This window comes from Talaromyces amestolkiae, assembly GCF_001896365.1.
Source record: "Talaromyces amestolkiae strain CIB chromosome Unknown scaffold17.1, whole genome shotgun sequence".
Lineage (NCBI taxonomy): Eukaryota > Fungi > Ascomycota > Eurotiomycetes > Eurotiales > Trichocomaceae > Talaromyces > Talaromyces amestolkiae.
In genome coordinates, this window is record NW_024468053.1 from 448,103 (window position 1) to 465,086 (window position 16,984).

Sequence of the window (16,984 nt, forward strand, 5' to 3'; positions counted from 1 at the left end):
ATTCTGATCGCGGAAGACCGATCGTGTCTGTGCCCCTGTAAAATCTATTCCTTTACCAGTCTGTTCTGGACTGTTTGCCATGTTTTAAAAGATGTTTTATTTCTAGACTTTCAAGAATTTCTCTTTGTGTGATTAATTGGCATCCATCCAAGGCGTAGTATAAGCCTCCAGAATAAAAATAAAGCAATAAAAAAAATCCGCAAAGCATAGCGTCAAGCCATTCATACATTATGTGACTCGATCAATAGCTGTCTGTAGCATCCTCCACAGACCCTTATGGTCTGTATGTATAGGCAAGTTACCAGGCGACTTGTATGGTTGTTTTGTCTTCTCCAGACCCTTGCCGGTCTAGATCTCATAACTGCTCAAAATCCTACGTCGCTCGAATGGTCTAGGGGTATGATTCTTCGTTTGGGACATTCCTCCAGGTTCTCAGATTTTTCTTGGATTCCTGACATGGGATTTTGTCTAAAATCGAAGAGGTCCTGGGTTCAAATCCCAGTTCGGGCCTCCAGTGTCTCTTGACATTTATATCTTTTTGCTTCGGCTTCCTTTATGAAGAAATAAGTGTACTTGATAGTATTCCAAGCAATCGCATGTTACGACTACAGTTAGGCAAGTGGAGGGAGTGCATGCCTGATCCGCAGGTCTTGAATAATGGTAACACGTGTGATTGGCTATCGCTGGAGTATTATTATATGGTACATATAGAGCATCAATTGTTTTTCCGCATGTGCTTACGGCGGGCCTCCAACCTTTGGTGGTGGTGGTGGTGGTGGTGGTGCAAGCGGCGTGCCTTTCCGTGAAGGTGTAAAGTCCTCTTCTTTACTTTTCTGTTCTCCTTCGGCGAAATATTCATCAAATGTTCGGCTGGGCGAGATTCCTGCATGTCGATTTCGTCGTGTTTTGCTTGATCGAGGGGCAGCGGAACTGTTAAGAGTACTGGTAGGTGACGATAAAGGAGGAGGTGCGGCTAAGTTGGCAGGGACAAGATAACTACTGTCAGGAGCTGCCGAAGAGGGGTTGAATGCAGGTGTTTCCCTCAATTGCTCCTGTCCGCCCTCTTTTGTCTCAAAGACGACTTCACCGGGACCCTCTACTTCTTCACCCAAGCCCACGGGTAGCCTATGTAATGCTCCGTATCCAAGGACAGCGCCCAAAGCACCTTCTCCGCCCCAGCCTCTTGTTGGGACCAGCTCTACTTCTCGGACAACATCGAACTCGCTATTGTATACCCATAACACTAGACTTCGGTTGAGATGGTCCTCCACCAGTTCGCCGAGTGCTGACTCTCCTCGTAGCGTGCCACTTGGTGATCCTAGAATGTAATCGGAGTGTTCTAACAAGCCGGCAAGGTAGGCAGGACTGAGGGGTGACGGTATTGACAGAACATGCCAGATGTGTTGTGTGACTGATAGTGGCGTGAGTTGTAAGGTCAGGCCTAATGACGGGTTCTCTTTCGAGACGGGGATAGAGATTGTATGCGTCCGTTGACCCTTGTTATACGTCAGCGTATTGAAAGTGTAGCTAAAGTTGAATCATTCTCATGAGTACCTTTGCGCTCCATATTTCTAAAGACACACTTGAGCCGGCGCAGTTGCGGACTTCCGTGACGAAGAGATTATGATCCGGTTCCTCCTGCATTCGCAAAAATAATGAGCTACTGCAACACGCGACCAAAAGAATTTGTGCTCACAATCAGACGGCCATTTATTCCAATAATAAAATCAAACCACGGCTCTAGTGGTAAGTCACCATCCTTGTTGCGGAGTATTTGGAAACCGAATGAGTTGTCTCCAGGACCGTTTGAATTATTCTGAACAGCCTCGCTGTCGAGCCGGCCAATGAATCTGTTGAGGGCGCCAAACATCTTATATCAACGTAATGATCGGGACGAATAGAAAATATTCTGGGTAAAAAGAAGCAATCGCAGACTTGAGCTCCCCCGCGGAGTATGGAGAGCTGTCCAGAACAGGTACAAACAAACAGTGCAAACAGAACTTCCGCTCCACTTTTATTTGTCGCAGCGGCAGGTACCATTTTCAGCCTTCTCGACAGCAACTACTAGCGACAAGGTATGATATCTGACATGCTAGCTAGCAGAGAGTTGGCAGTGTCTCTGATTGATTGCCATGACCGAGGAGCTTGAGGAATTTGCGCCTCCAGAGGTTCATCACTACAACGAGATAGGTGAAGTTCCCTGGGATATTCAAAAGTAGGTCTCTGATTATGCTTTATTGTTGAAGTCCATATTGACCGAACTACAGCTACTGGAAACAGCGTCATCGCATCTTCACCAAGTATGAAGAAGGTGTCTGGCTGACTGATGATGCGTGGTTTGGTGTCACCCCCGAATCCATCGCAAAGTACGTACTGTTTCCTCTCCTATCAGCCTACCAACTAACTCTTGCAAAGCAAAATCGCAGAGCACATATCCGCCTCTGCTCCAAAAGACAAAGTCGTTCTTATTGACGCATTCGCCGGAGCAGGTGGCAACAGCATAGCTTTTGCGAAGTCTGGACGATGGAAGCGGGTGTACGCTATTGAGAAGAATCCGGCTGTCCTCGCGTGCGCCAAGCATAATGCAAAGATCTATGGAGTTGAGTCAAAAATCACATGGTTTGAAGGGGACTGCTTTGAGATCCTGAAAACACATCTGAAAGACTTGGGGGCTTACAGTGTTGTTTTTGCTAGTCCGCCATGGGGAGGTATGCCACTTCCCAATTTGTTATCGTACCGATGAACATACTGACTTTTTTCAGGTCCCGGATACAGATCAGACGAAATCTTTAACCTGCACACAATGGAGCCATATTCGTTGGACCATCTTCATAAGGAGTATTCGGTATTTTCTAAACATATAGTCCTTTATTTGCCAAGAACCTCGGATCTCAGGCAATTGGCGAAGTTGGTGGATGATGGAAAGCAAGTGATTGTGGAGCACTACTGCATTGAAGGTGCAAGTAAGGCACTCTGTGCTTACTATGGAGACTTTAAGTTGTCACTATCTGACTGAGTGAACATATTATTATGTGCTAGGATACGAGCTACGAATATAAATTGAAAAAAGAAGCTGACAACGCCCACATCAATTTCTTTGTGCTGAACCGCTTGTAAACCTTATATTTATATCATTTCAATGCAACTATTGATCGTTCCGATATTTTGGCTTTACATATTGAAGTACTGGTATCTTTGTAGCTCTACAATAAAAAGGCAAATGATCGATCCCTTATTGATTTAACTTCGTCACTATCTCCTCAAAAATGAGCTCACCGCTAAAAATCTGCCGGCAGAAATATACGGTGGACCATTGTTCTGCTTATGAATGTTTGAGACAGTGGGCCAATGAGAGCAACGTGATATCAAGCGGTGGCGGAACAATTCTATTGACGAAACAGCATTAATAGGACTTGCGTTTATAGTCCGCCGTAGCGGACCGCGGAGTCGCTATCGCACGCGGTAACTTACTTCTTATCCTAGATTCATCTCCCTACGGAGGAAGCTACTCTTATTTCTACCACGCCATCAATTTATCCTCACTCCTACATCTATTTGGGTCGCTAGGCTCAGATATGAGGACGTGATGGTAAGAAACGGCTAGAACTGTTGAACTTCACTGTACCCAGGTTGTCCACCTTCACCGGAGACTTCACCACGAACATTGAGCCGACTTAATCATGCCTCACGCCACCGCAAATGGCGACAACGTCGTCGATGATCTCGATTTCCAGAACGTGTTAGCACAGATCAATGCCCCCGATGGCGGTCAATTCGATTTCATGGGCCGTGAGCTGGAGACCGGCGAAAAAGCGGACGATGCCATCGACTTTGAGGATTTCGACGATGACGATCTCCCCGACGAAGAAGGGCCCGCGACCGTTGTCGCGCAGGTGAATGATGTGAAACAGGGCGAAATCGATCTAGACAATCTCTTCTCTGGCGATCTCTTTGGCGATGAGGCTCCTGCAGAAAACGGTCGAGACGAAGTGGATGATTTATTCGGCGACGGCGCATTGTCTCCGGTCGCTGAGAATGGGGAGACGGTTGACGATTTGTTTGGCGATAACGAGTTCGGTGATAATGAGTTGATGAAAGGCATCGAAACCAGCGCTGCCTTGCCACCGCTCGAAACTACGCAAGATGAAGACGGGGATATCGATCTTTTCGGGGAGGTACCGGAGGAGCCCATTCCCCAGCCAGAGGAGGACATGGACCCAGTAACCTTGAACGCTTGGAGAGAACAACAAGCTTTGTTTGCGAGGTCGGCTGCTGCCGCTGTCTCACTCCCCGGTCCTGATCATATCCCTGCTCCACCCGAAAACGATGAAGAACTGCTGAAGTCGTTATGGCCGAATTTCGACCGCGACTCATTTCCGCGATTCGTTGAGCTTTTTCGTCACAAGAAGGCTTTCTACCTTGGAAAGCAAGCCACCAAGCCTCCGAAACCCGTTCTGCCCACGAAAATCAACCTTGAGTTTGGTCTAGATCAAGAACGAGTCTTCAAGACTGGTGGACAAGGGACCAAGCGTGCCCATGACTCCGAGAACTTGGGTCTGGTCTCATTCCAGCAAGCCGAGGAGTCTCCTGTGGAATCAGAAGAAGATTTCGATGCAGAGATTGACGAATCAGAGATCCTTCCGGGCGGCGTCACCATGCAAGATCTTCGTATCCTGTGTACTGATTGGGATATCAAGACTGAGATTTCAGAAATTGACGTTGAGGAAGAGGCTGTCCCACAAGAGGCTGCAGCTGCGCCTGTTGATGAAATGACGTGGTCACTTGATATGGACGATGTACGCCCTACGAAAAAGCGCAGACTAGGACGTGAGCCCCATGAGCTACTGGCGCTGGCCGACATTGAAATTCCTCTTCTTGACGACCCAGATCGCCTGACTTCGAAAATCGCGAAGAAGGTTGTCATTGATTTAAATGATCCTCATTTGTTGCTTGATACCCGCCCTGAAGCCGTCTTGCAGAAATCAAAGTCTCTACCTGTTCCTGACCGGGATGAGATGGATGCTAATACTACCAAACGCCTGAACAAACGGTACAACATCTCTAATGACGACGCATATGATATGCTGAAAGAGAACCATCAGAGCAAAATCCGAAGCACTCTTGGAAATGCAGCCCTTGAGCACAGTATGCCTGCTCTCCGACTCCAATGGCCTTACTACAAGACTGAACTGTCCACGACCGAGGCCCGATCGTTCCATCGTCCAGCTCTCACTTTCCGGCCGAACGTCAGTTCGTGGTTCAAAAATTCTCGATTCGTCAAACGCAAGCATGTCAAAGGAAAGAGTGTCAAAGAGCTCTACAACTCTACCAAATCCGTGTCTATGGGAGATACTTCGACGATGCTGTTGCTGGAATACTCGGAAGAAGTTCCCATGATGATGTCAAACTTTGGTATGGCAAATCGTGTTGTCAATTACTATCGCCGAAAGAATACAGATGATCCTACACGTCCCAAAGCCGAGATTGGAGAGACTCAGGTGCTGCTGCCTCAAGATAAAAGCCCGTTCTCCATATTTGGACATATCGACCCCGGAGAAACAACCCCGGCTATTACGAATACCATGTATCGCGCTCCTATCTTCAACCATCAGCCAAAGTCTACAGACTTTTTAGTTATTCGAGGCTCAACTGCGACTAATGGGTCTGACTATTTCTTAAAAAATGTCGAAAATCTTTATGCAGTCGGACAACAACTCCCTTCTACCGATATTCCTGGACCGCATTCACGAAAAGTCACGACCGTTGCTAAAAATCGCTTGAAGATGCTTACTTTCCGGTTGATGAAGAAAGCAGGGAATCTGCAGGTATCAATCAATCAAGTCACAGCACATCTTCCAGGGTCTTCTGATATGCAAAATCGACAGAAGATGAAAGACTTCGTCCATCACGACAAAGATACCAAAATGTGGGTACCAATCGGGCAGATTCCAGATTCGGAGACCATTCGATCTTGGATTCAGCCCGAAGATGTCTGTCTTTTGGAGTCTATGCAAGTCGGATTACAACATCTCCATGATACCGGTCATACAAACGGCGCCGATGAAGAGGACGAAGAAGCTGAAGGGGAGAGCTTCGAACAACAAATGGCCCCATGGCGTGCTACCCGCAACTTCATGATGGCTTCTCAAGGTAAGGCTATGTTGAAGCTGCACGGCGAGGGAGATCCGACTGGTCGTGGCGAAGGTTTCAGTTTCATCAAGACCTCAATGAAAGGTGGATTCCAAGCCATCGGCGAGAGTGCACAAGAAAAAATGGAAAAGCGCGAACAGAAAGAGACAGGCGGTCATAGCTACAATGTCGCACGACAACAAAGGGCCTACGAACAATCCATACGCCGTATCTGGGATGCCCAAAAGGCAAGTCTGTCATCTCAAATGGAAGCATCCGACAACGACAGCGACATGGATCAAGACGAAGAGGATGATTTCAATAAACCCACTCCACGCGAAGCTGCGACCCCATCTTTCCGTCGTGATGATGAGAGCATGAGTCAATTCAGCCGATTCAGCAGTCGCAGTCAACGTGGCAAGGTTTTGAGAATCGTCCGAGATTTCAGGGACGATAATGGAAATATTTATCAGAAGGAACAGTTAGTCTGGGACTCGCGTGTTATTCGAAAGTACATGCAGGCGCGGCATCGTGTTGAGGCCATCAATACCCAGTATGTACTCTATTTGTCCTAATATCTGTGATCGTTGAGCTAACATATCAAACCTAGACTTGCCGAAATCCAACCAACAGGTGATCCAGAAGTCGACGCCCGCAATAAGAAACTGTAAGCACCTTCTCTGCCAAAACGATTTCATCATACTAACAATTATCCAGCCTCGAAGCAGAACTGACACGCCTGAACCGCAATAAAGAACGCCGCTTCGCCCGCGAAAAACAAAAGGGCATCGGGCGCACTTCCATCGGTGACTCCGAAGAGGCTGGCACACCGTCAAAGGGTGGCGGAACCACGACACGGAAATGTGCCAATTGTGGAATGATTGGACATATCAAGACTAACAAAAAGTACGCCTGCTCGCTCTCTCTCTATCTTTTAGTTATATGGCTGCTGACTTTGTTTTGCTGCAGACTTTGTCCCAAATTGAATGGCAGCGCACCTCCCGACGACGGCGTCAGTGAAACCGCATTCTCTATGACTGCCGGCTCGACGTCTTTCTAACTATTGCAACCCTCAAAACATCTGCATTCTATTCTCCAAGCATCGTCTCAAACAATCTATCCTTACAGAAAATTTCTAATATTCTCATTGCTGGCGTTATTTCCCATGGCCCCGGTTTTTCTTCTTGTCATTTCGGGGAATTGCATATACCATTGCCGTGGTCGGTGTTTTACTGAGTCATTTATTGTTTTTTATTCTTCTGACCTCGCATTGGCGTTCTGGGCTAGGGTCGAGATGCATTTGTGTATAAATATGAGGGTTCGGATAAAGATGACTACAGAATGCATTTGTTGGATGCTGTCTATGACAATGTATTCGTATGGATGTAATTCAAGTACGTAAGCAACGCCTAAGAAGCCAATGACACGATACGAATATCCAAAATATGTATAAACTAATGATAGAAAACTCAAAAGTTTTTAGAAGAATGACGAATGCCCCAAGTGACCGTTCACCAGACCAAACTCCTCCCACGCTCTATCTCGAGAACATCCCTGACGGATTTCGGTCGACGCCAGGTATAACCCACAAAAGCACCTTTCGTTCTAACATCCAGCGCCGTAGGTCCTGCAACTGCATCGCGGAGAATTTTGTCGCGCGCTCGTTTCCTCTCCTTGTGTTTTCGCTTTTTGCTTACGTGGTTATCGATTTCTTGCTTGAAAGCTTCTTGCTCGAGCATGTTCTGGTATTCCGGTGTCAATGGATCGGGCACGGGGGGTGAATGAACATCATTTGATTGCTGCTTCTCTTGGATGTTGCCCGGGTTTGTATCAGTGAGCCTGATGTCTTCCCAGCACCGTTCCTCCGGTACATAAGGCGGCCGACGAAGAAGCATATCGTTCCAGGAATGATCGAGAAACCAACGATGAGATTTGATGTCCGTTGCATCATCACTATAAACATGACTTCCTTTCCAATGTGAATTCCTTGGATCGGATGACTTGGCATAAGGATTCTGTAGTCCATGCCAAAGAGCGCAGTCGTTAATTTTGTATCCTCTACTGGACAATCTGAACTCCTTCCTTTGTAAAAGTCGGTGAATCAGATCAATCGCGTGATATGATATAATAATGTCACTAAGTCGATCCTGAGGAAAGCGTAGAGTATATCTATGATTCTACAGCCACAAGGTTAGACAATACATAATGCAAGATACCGGGGATACTAACACGAATACACTTCTTAGTCTCTTCTCTGTCTTCGCAATAGAACGGGGTCATCCCATACAAACACTACGAAATCAGTCAGTTGATCGACAAGCGTGGTCAGATATAATTAGGGATTTACCTCATAAAGAATGATTCCAATGCTCCAGTAATCACATCTACCATCATAGGGCTCTCCGACTACAATCTCGGGCGCCATGTACTGACTTGTCCCAACGATACTTCGAGCGAACCGCCTTTTTTGTCTCCGATCACGCCAATCAAGCATAGGCTCGCATACCTCATCTCTATGTCCATCGTGAATGCTCTGCTGAAGTGGACCGCTTTCCGAGTTTTGTGGCTTTTGACTAGTTGCTTGGTCTTCACTATCTCCGTGAATGTCGATTCCTAGTTTTGAAAGCAAGGAGTACCGATGATTGTGAAAATAGGATTGACTATGCGACCAATGCCCATCAAAAGCAAGACCAAAGTCGGCCAGTTTCAGATGCCCAGAAGCAGAAATCAAAAAGTTTTCTGGCTTCACATCGCGATGAATCCAACCCAGGCGATGGGCTTCCTCAACACAGAGGATCATTTCAGCCACGTACCACAGAGTATCGCCTTCTGTGAGCACACCTTGACGTATGAGTAGCCCAAAAAAGTCGCCGCCTACTTCGTACTCCATGACGAGGTACAAATTAGCAGCATCTTGAAAACTTGCAACAAGAGGAACAATCCACTTCGACCTCTCGGATGCAGTCAAGATCTCCCTTTCGGCTCGTATATGACCTTCTTGACAAAGTCGTACCATCTCTGCTTTGCGTATTACCTTCATAGCATATACATGATTTGCATTTGGGGTTTGAAGGTCTCCTCCTGAACCATAACCCTCCGATGCACGGATACCTCTCGTCAATCGCCAACTAGATTTACTACATTGGACCCCATCAAGAGAAGTCAGAAGTTTGCCTCCTTTTTTATGCAGAAATTCATGATCAAGAAGCTTTTCCTTCACCAACTGAACAGTTCCAAAGCTTCCTTGACCTAAAACTCGAATCACTTCATACCCGGCAAGTGATACAGTGTCCCGGTTATGTGCATGATTCGATTGAGTTTTGAGAACTCGAGTCTGACGAAGATATTCAGTCTCTTGACTAACCCATGTCTTTTGTATCTCGAGACGTTCTTCATTGCTGAATGGGAGAAGATGGAGGTGCGCTTGAAGTTCTCGAAACCTCTGCTTGCGACTTTCATGGGGGGCGTAAATCGCATTGAAATGCGTCTCAAAAAAGACCTTTGCTACCGCGGTTGATTCCGCTGTCACTATGGATGGTTTAATTTTTGCTTTGGTGCTCAAGTGAATCGATGGAGCAGATCTGCTGGATCCAGACCTTAGCCTCCGAGTGGAAATTTCACTTGCAGGTAAAAACAGTCTAAGTGAAGTCGACATCCCATCTAGTGAGCTATGATAGTCGGGCTGGCTAAATAAAGGTGAAAATTCTGCAGACTGCTCGGTGCTTTCTTGTCCTGGGCCATCGTATTTGTAGTCCGATATAACAGGGCACGAGCTGTCTATGCGAACAATACCTGGCCTTGCTTTGGTCTTTGTACGGCGAATAACAGTCGACGGTCCGAATATAGACAACTTCTGCGATAACCGACGAGCCAAAACCGGTATACGACTCGGTCGATCGACATTGGAATGCATGTAGAACTCATTCTCGAAAGCCACTTGCGCCAACTCAAAACTCTCCGAGACCAAGCTGTCCGCGCCTGGCGTCGAGATGGGCTGTTGATGAAACTCAATCGTGGTTGGGAAATCGTTTGACGATGGGCAGAAGCAATTTGAGACGTTGTCGGTACGTTCGTCGTCAGCATCTCGTTGAGACGCGGTGGTAGAGCATAAGCTATTGAGGTCAAGGGGACTGCTCGATGTGGTGTCTGAAGCTATATAAGCCTTCATCCATGTCTTGAACAAGCTACTCTATTAACTACTCACCAGTCTCTTCTGTGTCGCCGGAGTTCCATAGCCCCAACTTCGAGAGTAGCTTGACCTTGCCTCTCCTAATCTTGGAGATCAAACAAGCACCGGAGGAGAGTGACTCTTTCTGTGAGCTGTTCCATGGACCGGATTGCGGTCTCGCTTTCTCATTGCTTGTCTGTGTGTTCGCGCTGACCTCATTGATTGATGTCGCACCCTCCGAATGGGCCCCGACGAGTCTGTTATTGCGCTTAGGCATTTTGGCAGAAGACGAAGCCTAAATATAGATCTGCCACCTATCGATGTTGTCAATAACTTGAATAATGGAGGGAAGGGTCTACTGTAGACTTTCCCCGGATCGCCGAGAAGTGCTCAAGAGAACAAATTTCGAGTGTGGGATCCGAGAGAAGTTATCTCCGAGAAGGAAGGAGCGTGCCTGCTTGTACCAGCACAAAAGCACATGACCTGCGTCTCCTACAAAGAACAGGAAGAATATTGAAATATATAACCATCCTATTGGCATATTCTATCACAGGCCGAAGCCTGAAAGAAGGAAAGAAGAAAAATCACAACAGATAACTTTTAAACATATGGAAACAGTAGAAGAAAAAAGCCGGTAAGAATGAAAGTAAACTCCGTACGCGAATTGGTATCCTTATCCTATTCAAAATGCAACAGAGTCTTCGTTCACAAATACAAAACACGTCGTATGTTCGAGCACTGGAGAAGATGCAATGCCACATGGACAGACCAAAGACATGATAGGGAAAAGATAACCGTTAAGAGACAGTAGACTGATATAAAGAGTCTATTTAATTTCGAGCAGTTTGACGTCGAAGATGAGCTTCGAGTTGGCAGGGATACCGGGCAGAGCTTTCTTGCCGTATGCGAGGTGAGGGGGAATGGTGATGCGGCGCTCGCTACCGGCGGTCATGCCAGCGATACCGATGTCCCAGCCCTTGATGACCTCGCCCTTGCCAAGCTTGAAGGTGAAGGGCTTGCCTTTTTTATTGGCTGTGGGAGACTATTAGTTATCTTTCTGAGTGCATCTTGAGAAATGAACTTACAGTCAAAGACCTTTCCGTCCTCGAGCTTTCCAATGTATCGCATAGCGACTGTGTTTCCGTTCTTAGCAGCAGGTCCCTTTCCGAGCTTCTTGTCATCAATCTTGACACCCTGCACCTCCTTCACACCCAACGTGCCGGTCGACTTCTCAGCAGGCTTCTGGTTAGTAGAACCAGTAGGGCCCTGCTCCAAGTTCTTAGCGAACTGAACCTTCTTGTCGGACTTAGCGGCAGGKGTCTCCTTTGCCTCCTTCTTGTTCTCAACAGGAGCAGCGTCACCGTTGTTCTTCTTCAGCTTCTTCTGCTGCTTCTTGTCCGCCTTCGCGGCATCCTTGGCAATGAGATCTTCCAGTGCGGCCTCTTCCTCGGCAGCACGCTTGTTCTTGCCCTTGGTCACCAACTTGGGGGCCTTCTCTTCTTCGGAGTCGACTTCAGTAATGCGGGGGTCCTCCAAGTCGTCAAGGTCGTCGCTTTCGTCACCTCCATTGAGGAGGTAGTCCATGCCATCCAACTCATCTTCATCAGGTGAAAGGTCGTAGTCATCTTCATCATCCTCGTCCTCATCGTCATCGTCATGGAAGTGTGGCTCCTCGGCGGGCATGACAAAGTTACCAGTTAAGTAGACAGTGTGTGTACCGGTGACCTTGAAAAGGACGCGCTCGTCATCGGCAATGGTAATGTCAAGAGGTTGTTGGTATGTCTGCCATGATCAGTCAAGTCCATAACAAGTGGTCTATACATCATATGTGCCTACCTTCTCAGTGTCCAGAGTGCAAACAACAATCTCCTCGAGCTCAAGACCCTCCTCATCATCCTCATCCTCGTCCTCATCGCCAGTGGCAGGACCCTTGCCCTTGATGAGCTGTGAAAGAGCAGCCTTGAAATCAGCGCGATCAGTGTCATCTTCGTCATCATCCTCCTCATCATCATCAAGGTCCATAAGCGCAGCGGCGGCCTGGCGTTGCTTGGCCTTTGCCTTGTCGCTGGGACCACCGTTGACCTCTTCGTCGTCCGAGTCGTCCTCACTGTCAATGTCTTCATAGTCCTCATCATCCTCGTCATCCATATCCATATCAGAGGGGACGCGGACGATCTTGAGGGTGGAACGGGGAGGCTTGCCGGCAGCGGTATCATCTTCATACTCGGGCTCAGCATCGGGGTCGATGGCGGCCATGCTTACACGGAACTTGAAGATAAATCATTTTAGTTCAATGACCAACAAAGAATTGACGCAAACGGCCTAATCAGAACTCACCATAGCCATTGCACCTTGGGGCAATGCAGGGACCATGATACCACCAGGCGGCACCTGGACGGTGTAAAGACCAACGGGCTGAGACATTGTGAGATATGATATGTCCTTTTCTTCTTTTTGATTCACGATAAAATGAAACTGTCTAAAATAATTTTATAGACGATAAAGAAAAAAGAAAGAAAGTGAGTAGAAGAATGGAGCTTGACGACAATTCTAGATGGAGGAATTAAAAAAAAAAGTTTTAGCTTGGTCGGAGATAAAGGCGGTCACGCTGGGCGTTGCTTGGTGAACCATACTATTGCTCCCCACTCACGTGTCAATCTCTTTGAGCTGATCCACTGGATCTGTACCCTAACCCTATAGCCTCACTTAATGGATGTACGTATATATACATATGTCAAAATTCACATTTATTTGATATATACAATTCATAAAACGTTATACATAAACTTCATCTATCAATATCATGCAGAGAACTCAGGAGGAGGCAGCCCCCTCTCCTCGACCGCAGCAGCAACACTGCGATGTACGATATTCAGCGCCTCATTCCAAGTGGTCTCGGCCTGCGAACTTTGCGTCTGCTCCATAGTCGAGGCTGTTCCGTCTGTTTTTTCGGCGTCGTTTCTGACTAGCCATGTCAGCCACTCAGCCACCGACACGGCTTTTTCAATGTCCCGCTCCTCGAGGACTACGCGCTTGAGGTAGAGAGCTAATGCTTTCACGTCCTCGACGAAGGGCGCCTCGGTTGCAAAAGCCGAGTACCACGCAGTGATTGCTTCGCGAAGGTCGGGTAGTGCACTCAGTTTTTTAGACGTAAAGGTAGGCCGTTCTGGGCGAGGTGACAGCTGGATGCGTTTTTCCGTAGTGGGAGCAGTACTAGACTCAGCTGGGGTGCCTGGTCGAGGAACTGCCAACTTACGAGAGGCGGGKGCAACCAGGTTTGATCGTTGGCGCATACGTTCTTGGCGGTGTTGTTCCAATACTTCTGCCCGGATGTCCTCAGGAAGAGCGGCTAGAAAATCGTCCGATATCTCGGATGTCGTTTCAGTGTGTTGAACCGGCAGAGATCGATCAATTGTCTCCGGCTCAGCAGTGCGTGGTCGACTGAAGTTGAAGCTCGATTGCATCAGATTCGAGCTAGACATAGGCTTTGAAGCATTGGCCAAAGACTTGGGCGGCCGGCCACGGCGCTTCTTGACTGGAGTGGTTGATCGTTTAAGGATAGGCGCTGCACGTACCGTACGCGACGGAGGAGGTGGCGATGGTGGTAGGCGCTGAGGTGACCCAGGTAGCGAATCGTTGGAGGGTTGGCCATAGTAGCCGATTATTTCTGATCGAATGTCCTCAGGTAGTGCTTTTAAGATATCTGGATCGATTTGCGACTGCGAGGGAAGGTCTTCAGTAGAGACTCTTGGCTTTGGTGCTGGAGAAGGTGATGTCTCTCGAGGTTCCTTTGACTTGCGCACTAGCATAGATCGAATGTCAGGAGGTAATTCTGCAACCACCTTTGGATCGGGTTGAGTTGGCATGATGAATTGTGTTCCTAAAACATTCAAAGGTTTGAGTGAGCTGTCAAATGTAGGTCGATTATCCAACGTATCAACTGCGTCGATACTAGCCCCGTCGCCTTTATGGGGACTTTCCAGCAAATCCGGGTCAGTCATGTTAATTGTTCTCTTGGCAGCTGGTGATGCTTTGAAGTTTAACTGGCGCTGGCTACTTTCGAGAAGGCCACCGCTTGTTGATTTCACAGGCTCCAATTTTGTCATCTGCACCCCTAGACCTCTCAGATCACCAGGCGTGAACCCAAAGCTTCGTAGCATTGCAATTGCTTCTTTCCCAATGATATCGCTTGCATTTGTCGCAACACCAAGTAATACACTTTTGTTGAATGTGTCGCATTTTCCATGTCCAAGATGCTTGACTGGTTCCAATGGTGCATCTGCTGATCGTCTCATGACGCGAAGCGTAAGCTGCTTTCCTTTGACTAGGTTCTCAACCAAACGGCGATGAAGCTCTTCGGACAGACTTTGTACAAATTCCTCCGCCTGAGTTTGGTTGGTAAATCGAATGCCCCAATTTATTTCAGCAGATACAGACTTTCGCATCGTCTGAGCTCCTACTTCAGTCTTGTCAATGCCTCTAGCATAGTCCCAAAGTTTGGCGCCAGTTTTGGGACCAAGGTGAGAAATAAGTCTCTCGCGTGTCAAATCGCGCATATCCTTGACGAACTTGACACCAATCTCTTCTAGCTTACCACCCAGGCTGTAAGCAACACCCGGAAGATCTTGGACCGTCAGGTTTCCTATAAAATCCAACACTTCCTCAGGCTTGAGCTGATATTGTCCGGCAGGCTTGGCTTTGCGCAACGCCACCTTTGCTTGTAGAATGTTGCCTCCAATGCCTACAGAAACAGCACATCCTGTCTTTTCTCTGGTTGCGTGTCTCAAAGCGGTTGCAATATCCTCAGCTTTGGCCTGTTCTCGGTATAATGAGCCTTCGGAGATACCGCGGCCATCGGAACCACCAGCCTGCAGACATTGCATGGTGACATCAATGAGTGCTTCGTCAATACTGACGCTCTGTACAACCCCATCGACAGCAAGTATACAATCGTAGAATTGACGACTGGCTTCTTCGTACGCTGGAAAATCATAAGGTAGAACCTTGAGTTCAGGACATTTGTCCAACGCCCCTTTCATCCACATTCCGTTCTTGATCCCAAAAGCACGAGCCGGGTAATTACAGCTGGCAATTTCAGAACCACTTCCTGTCCCATGAGCGATTGCAACAGGCTTGTCAATCAACTCTGGATGGTGCTTGTGTATTGACACAGCGGCAAAGAAGCTATCAAAGTCGACATGCAGAATATATCTTCGTGCGCCTGGCACACGCTGTTTGATGTTCTTATTTGACTCATATTTTTCCTGTGTAATTGCCTGCAGCTTGGCTTTGAGCTCGGCTTTCCAAGTCGACAAATGGTGAAGTCGTGATTCTCGATAGTACTGATGCAGAAAATCTGGATTCACAACGCTAGACTTCCTCATGCGTGGGTCGGACAAAAGCAATGCGTTGTATTCTTCCGAGCTCATACCGGGTTTGACAGGTATGGAGTCTCGCACAGGTTGAGCATCGACCGAGTCTTGAGCTCCCTCTGGAGCTTTTTGATTTCCATCACTCTCATCAGGATCCTCAACAGGAGTAGCCGATTCTTCGACTGGCAAAAGATTCTGATCAGCAGGAGGCCCCTTGGTCGTAACTGGAGATCCTAGGGACGGAAAATCGCCATAATCGGTATCCGCATTCGAGTTTGGAATACTCGACGTAATGTCCAAATTTTCCTTCACCGGCGACGCCACGACATCCTCATTATGGTTCGCATCTCCAAAATGAGAGTTATACCAACTGTTCTCCGTTTGATCTTTATAACTGCGTTCAAAATCATTGGTCTGAGTCTGCAGCGCTCCATTATCAAACCTGAGCACCTTTTGCGAAACGCCTTCATCAACGACACGGTAATTATCCCATGGAAGTAATCGTCCTGCTTTGACACTATCAACGACCCAAGCCGGTTTCACAATACGATATCTGCGAAACTCCTCGCGTTTTTTGGGTGTCAGCGAACTGGCGATTATGTGAGTGGCGCTAGTCTTGCCATCGAGATATTGCAGGAATCCCCCACCATGACTGACTATGAGGTGATGCAAATCATTTAGAGAGGGCTGCGTGTAGCCGTTCACATGCGCTACAACGCCACGGAAGATTGGGGGCTTATTTTCAGAGCTTGCGCGAATGTGCGCATCGCGGTTTTGTAATTTTAACTTCTTGCGTCGGAAATATTCGTCAAAGCCTCCGAAGGCAGAACCTTCGTATTCGTCTCCTTTATCATCATCGAAGGTATCTACTCCGATATATTATAGTTAGCGATAGTCTCAAATTTGAGAATCGCAGATTTGCGACAGCACTCACGACTCTGGATCCTTTTGCGAACGAGGTCAGAATTGGCTTGAAGCCGAGAACCCATATTTGCACTGATGCATATTTGTGTGTTCAGCTGAATATATACAGGAGGGCCATCGACTGTTCGTCGAAGACAAGATGGGCGATGATTTTGGGTTCGCTCGTCTTGGATGACGTGTGGTGATAAGACGCGCAACACGAGATCACGTGAAAAATTTAATTGATAAGCAACCTCGATGCCTTGGTGCCTTGCAGAATCTCATGCTTAATGTATAAGGTGCTGACTCCCTCTTAGACCCTTATATTTCAATGTTAGGTTTACTCTGCTCTGGGATACAGCCCTAAGCTGGTTGTCTAATCACTCATCGAAATTCCTGAAGTTTTGTGTAA

General features: G+C 47.5%; 6 protein-coding genes across 6 annotated transcripts; 2 read left to right on the forward strand and 4 right to left on the reverse strand.

Annotated features, from left to right (window-relative positions):
• Window positions 1-737: 737 nt before the first annotated feature.
• BHQ10_007948 (uncharacterized protein) lies at window positions 738-1,870 on the reverse strand (the record flags this gene model as incomplete). The annotated part of the gene is made up of 3 exons (XM_040880699.1): window positions 738-1,496; window positions 1,555-1,638; window positions 1,697-1,870. 3 exons carry the CDS (start codon window positions 1,868-1,870, stop codon window positions 738-740), a joined length of 1,017 nt encoding a protein of 338 aa, XP_040736451.1.
• A 262-nt stretch (window positions 1,871-2,132) lies between these two features.
• Window positions 2,133-2,919, forward strand: BHQ10_007949 (uncharacterized protein; the record flags this gene model as incomplete). The annotated part of the gene is made up of 5 exons (XM_040880700.1): window positions 2,133-2,215; window positions 2,268-2,366; window positions 2,416-2,708; window positions 2,763-2,845; window positions 2,896-2,919. 5 exons carry the CDS (start codon window positions 2,133-2,135, stop codon window positions 2,917-2,919), a joined length of 582 nt encoding a protein of 193 aa, XP_040736452.1.
• A 761-nt stretch (window positions 2,920-3,680) lies between these two features.
• Window positions 3,681-7,189, forward strand: BHQ10_007950 (uncharacterized protein; the record flags this gene model as incomplete). The annotated part of the gene is made up of 4 exons (XM_040880702.1): window positions 3,681-6,682; window positions 6,740-6,796; window positions 6,847-7,035; window positions 7,099-7,189. The coding sequence occupies 4 exons, from the start codon at window positions 3,681-3,683 to the stop codon at window positions 7,187-7,189; spliced, it is 3,339 nt and encodes a 1,112-aa protein (XP_040736453.1).
• Window positions 7,190-7,640: 451 nt separating this feature from the next.
• BHQ10_007951 (uncharacterized protein) lies at window positions 7,641-10,574 on the reverse strand (the record flags this gene model as incomplete). Its single annotated transcript, XM_040880703.1, has 3 exons — window positions 7,641-8,098; window positions 9,922-10,275; window positions 10,334-10,574. The coding sequence occupies 3 exons, from the start codon at window positions 10,572-10,574 to the stop codon at window positions 7,641-7,643; spliced, it is 1,053 nt and encodes a 350-aa protein (XP_040736454.1).
• Window positions 10,575-11,123: 549 nt separating this feature from the next.
• BHQ10_007952 (uncharacterized protein) lies at window positions 11,124-12,721 on the reverse strand (the record flags this gene model as incomplete). Its single annotated transcript, XM_040880704.1, has 4 exons — window positions 11,124-11,329; window positions 11,383-12,079; window positions 12,134-12,565; window positions 12,635-12,721. The coding sequence occupies 4 exons, from the start codon at window positions 12,719-12,721 to the stop codon at window positions 11,124-11,126; spliced, it is 1,422 nt and encodes a 473-aa protein (XP_040736455.1).
• A 377-nt stretch (window positions 12,722-13,098) lies between these two features.
• Window positions 13,099-16,658, reverse strand: BHQ10_007953 (uncharacterized protein; the record flags this gene model as incomplete). Its single annotated transcript, XM_040880705.1, has 2 exons — window positions 13,099-16,535; window positions 16,604-16,658. 2 exons carry the CDS (start codon window positions 16,656-16,658, stop codon window positions 13,099-13,101), a joined length of 3,492 nt encoding a protein of 1,163 aa, XP_040736456.1.
• Between the last annotated feature and the right edge of the window lie 326 nt (window positions 16,659-16,984).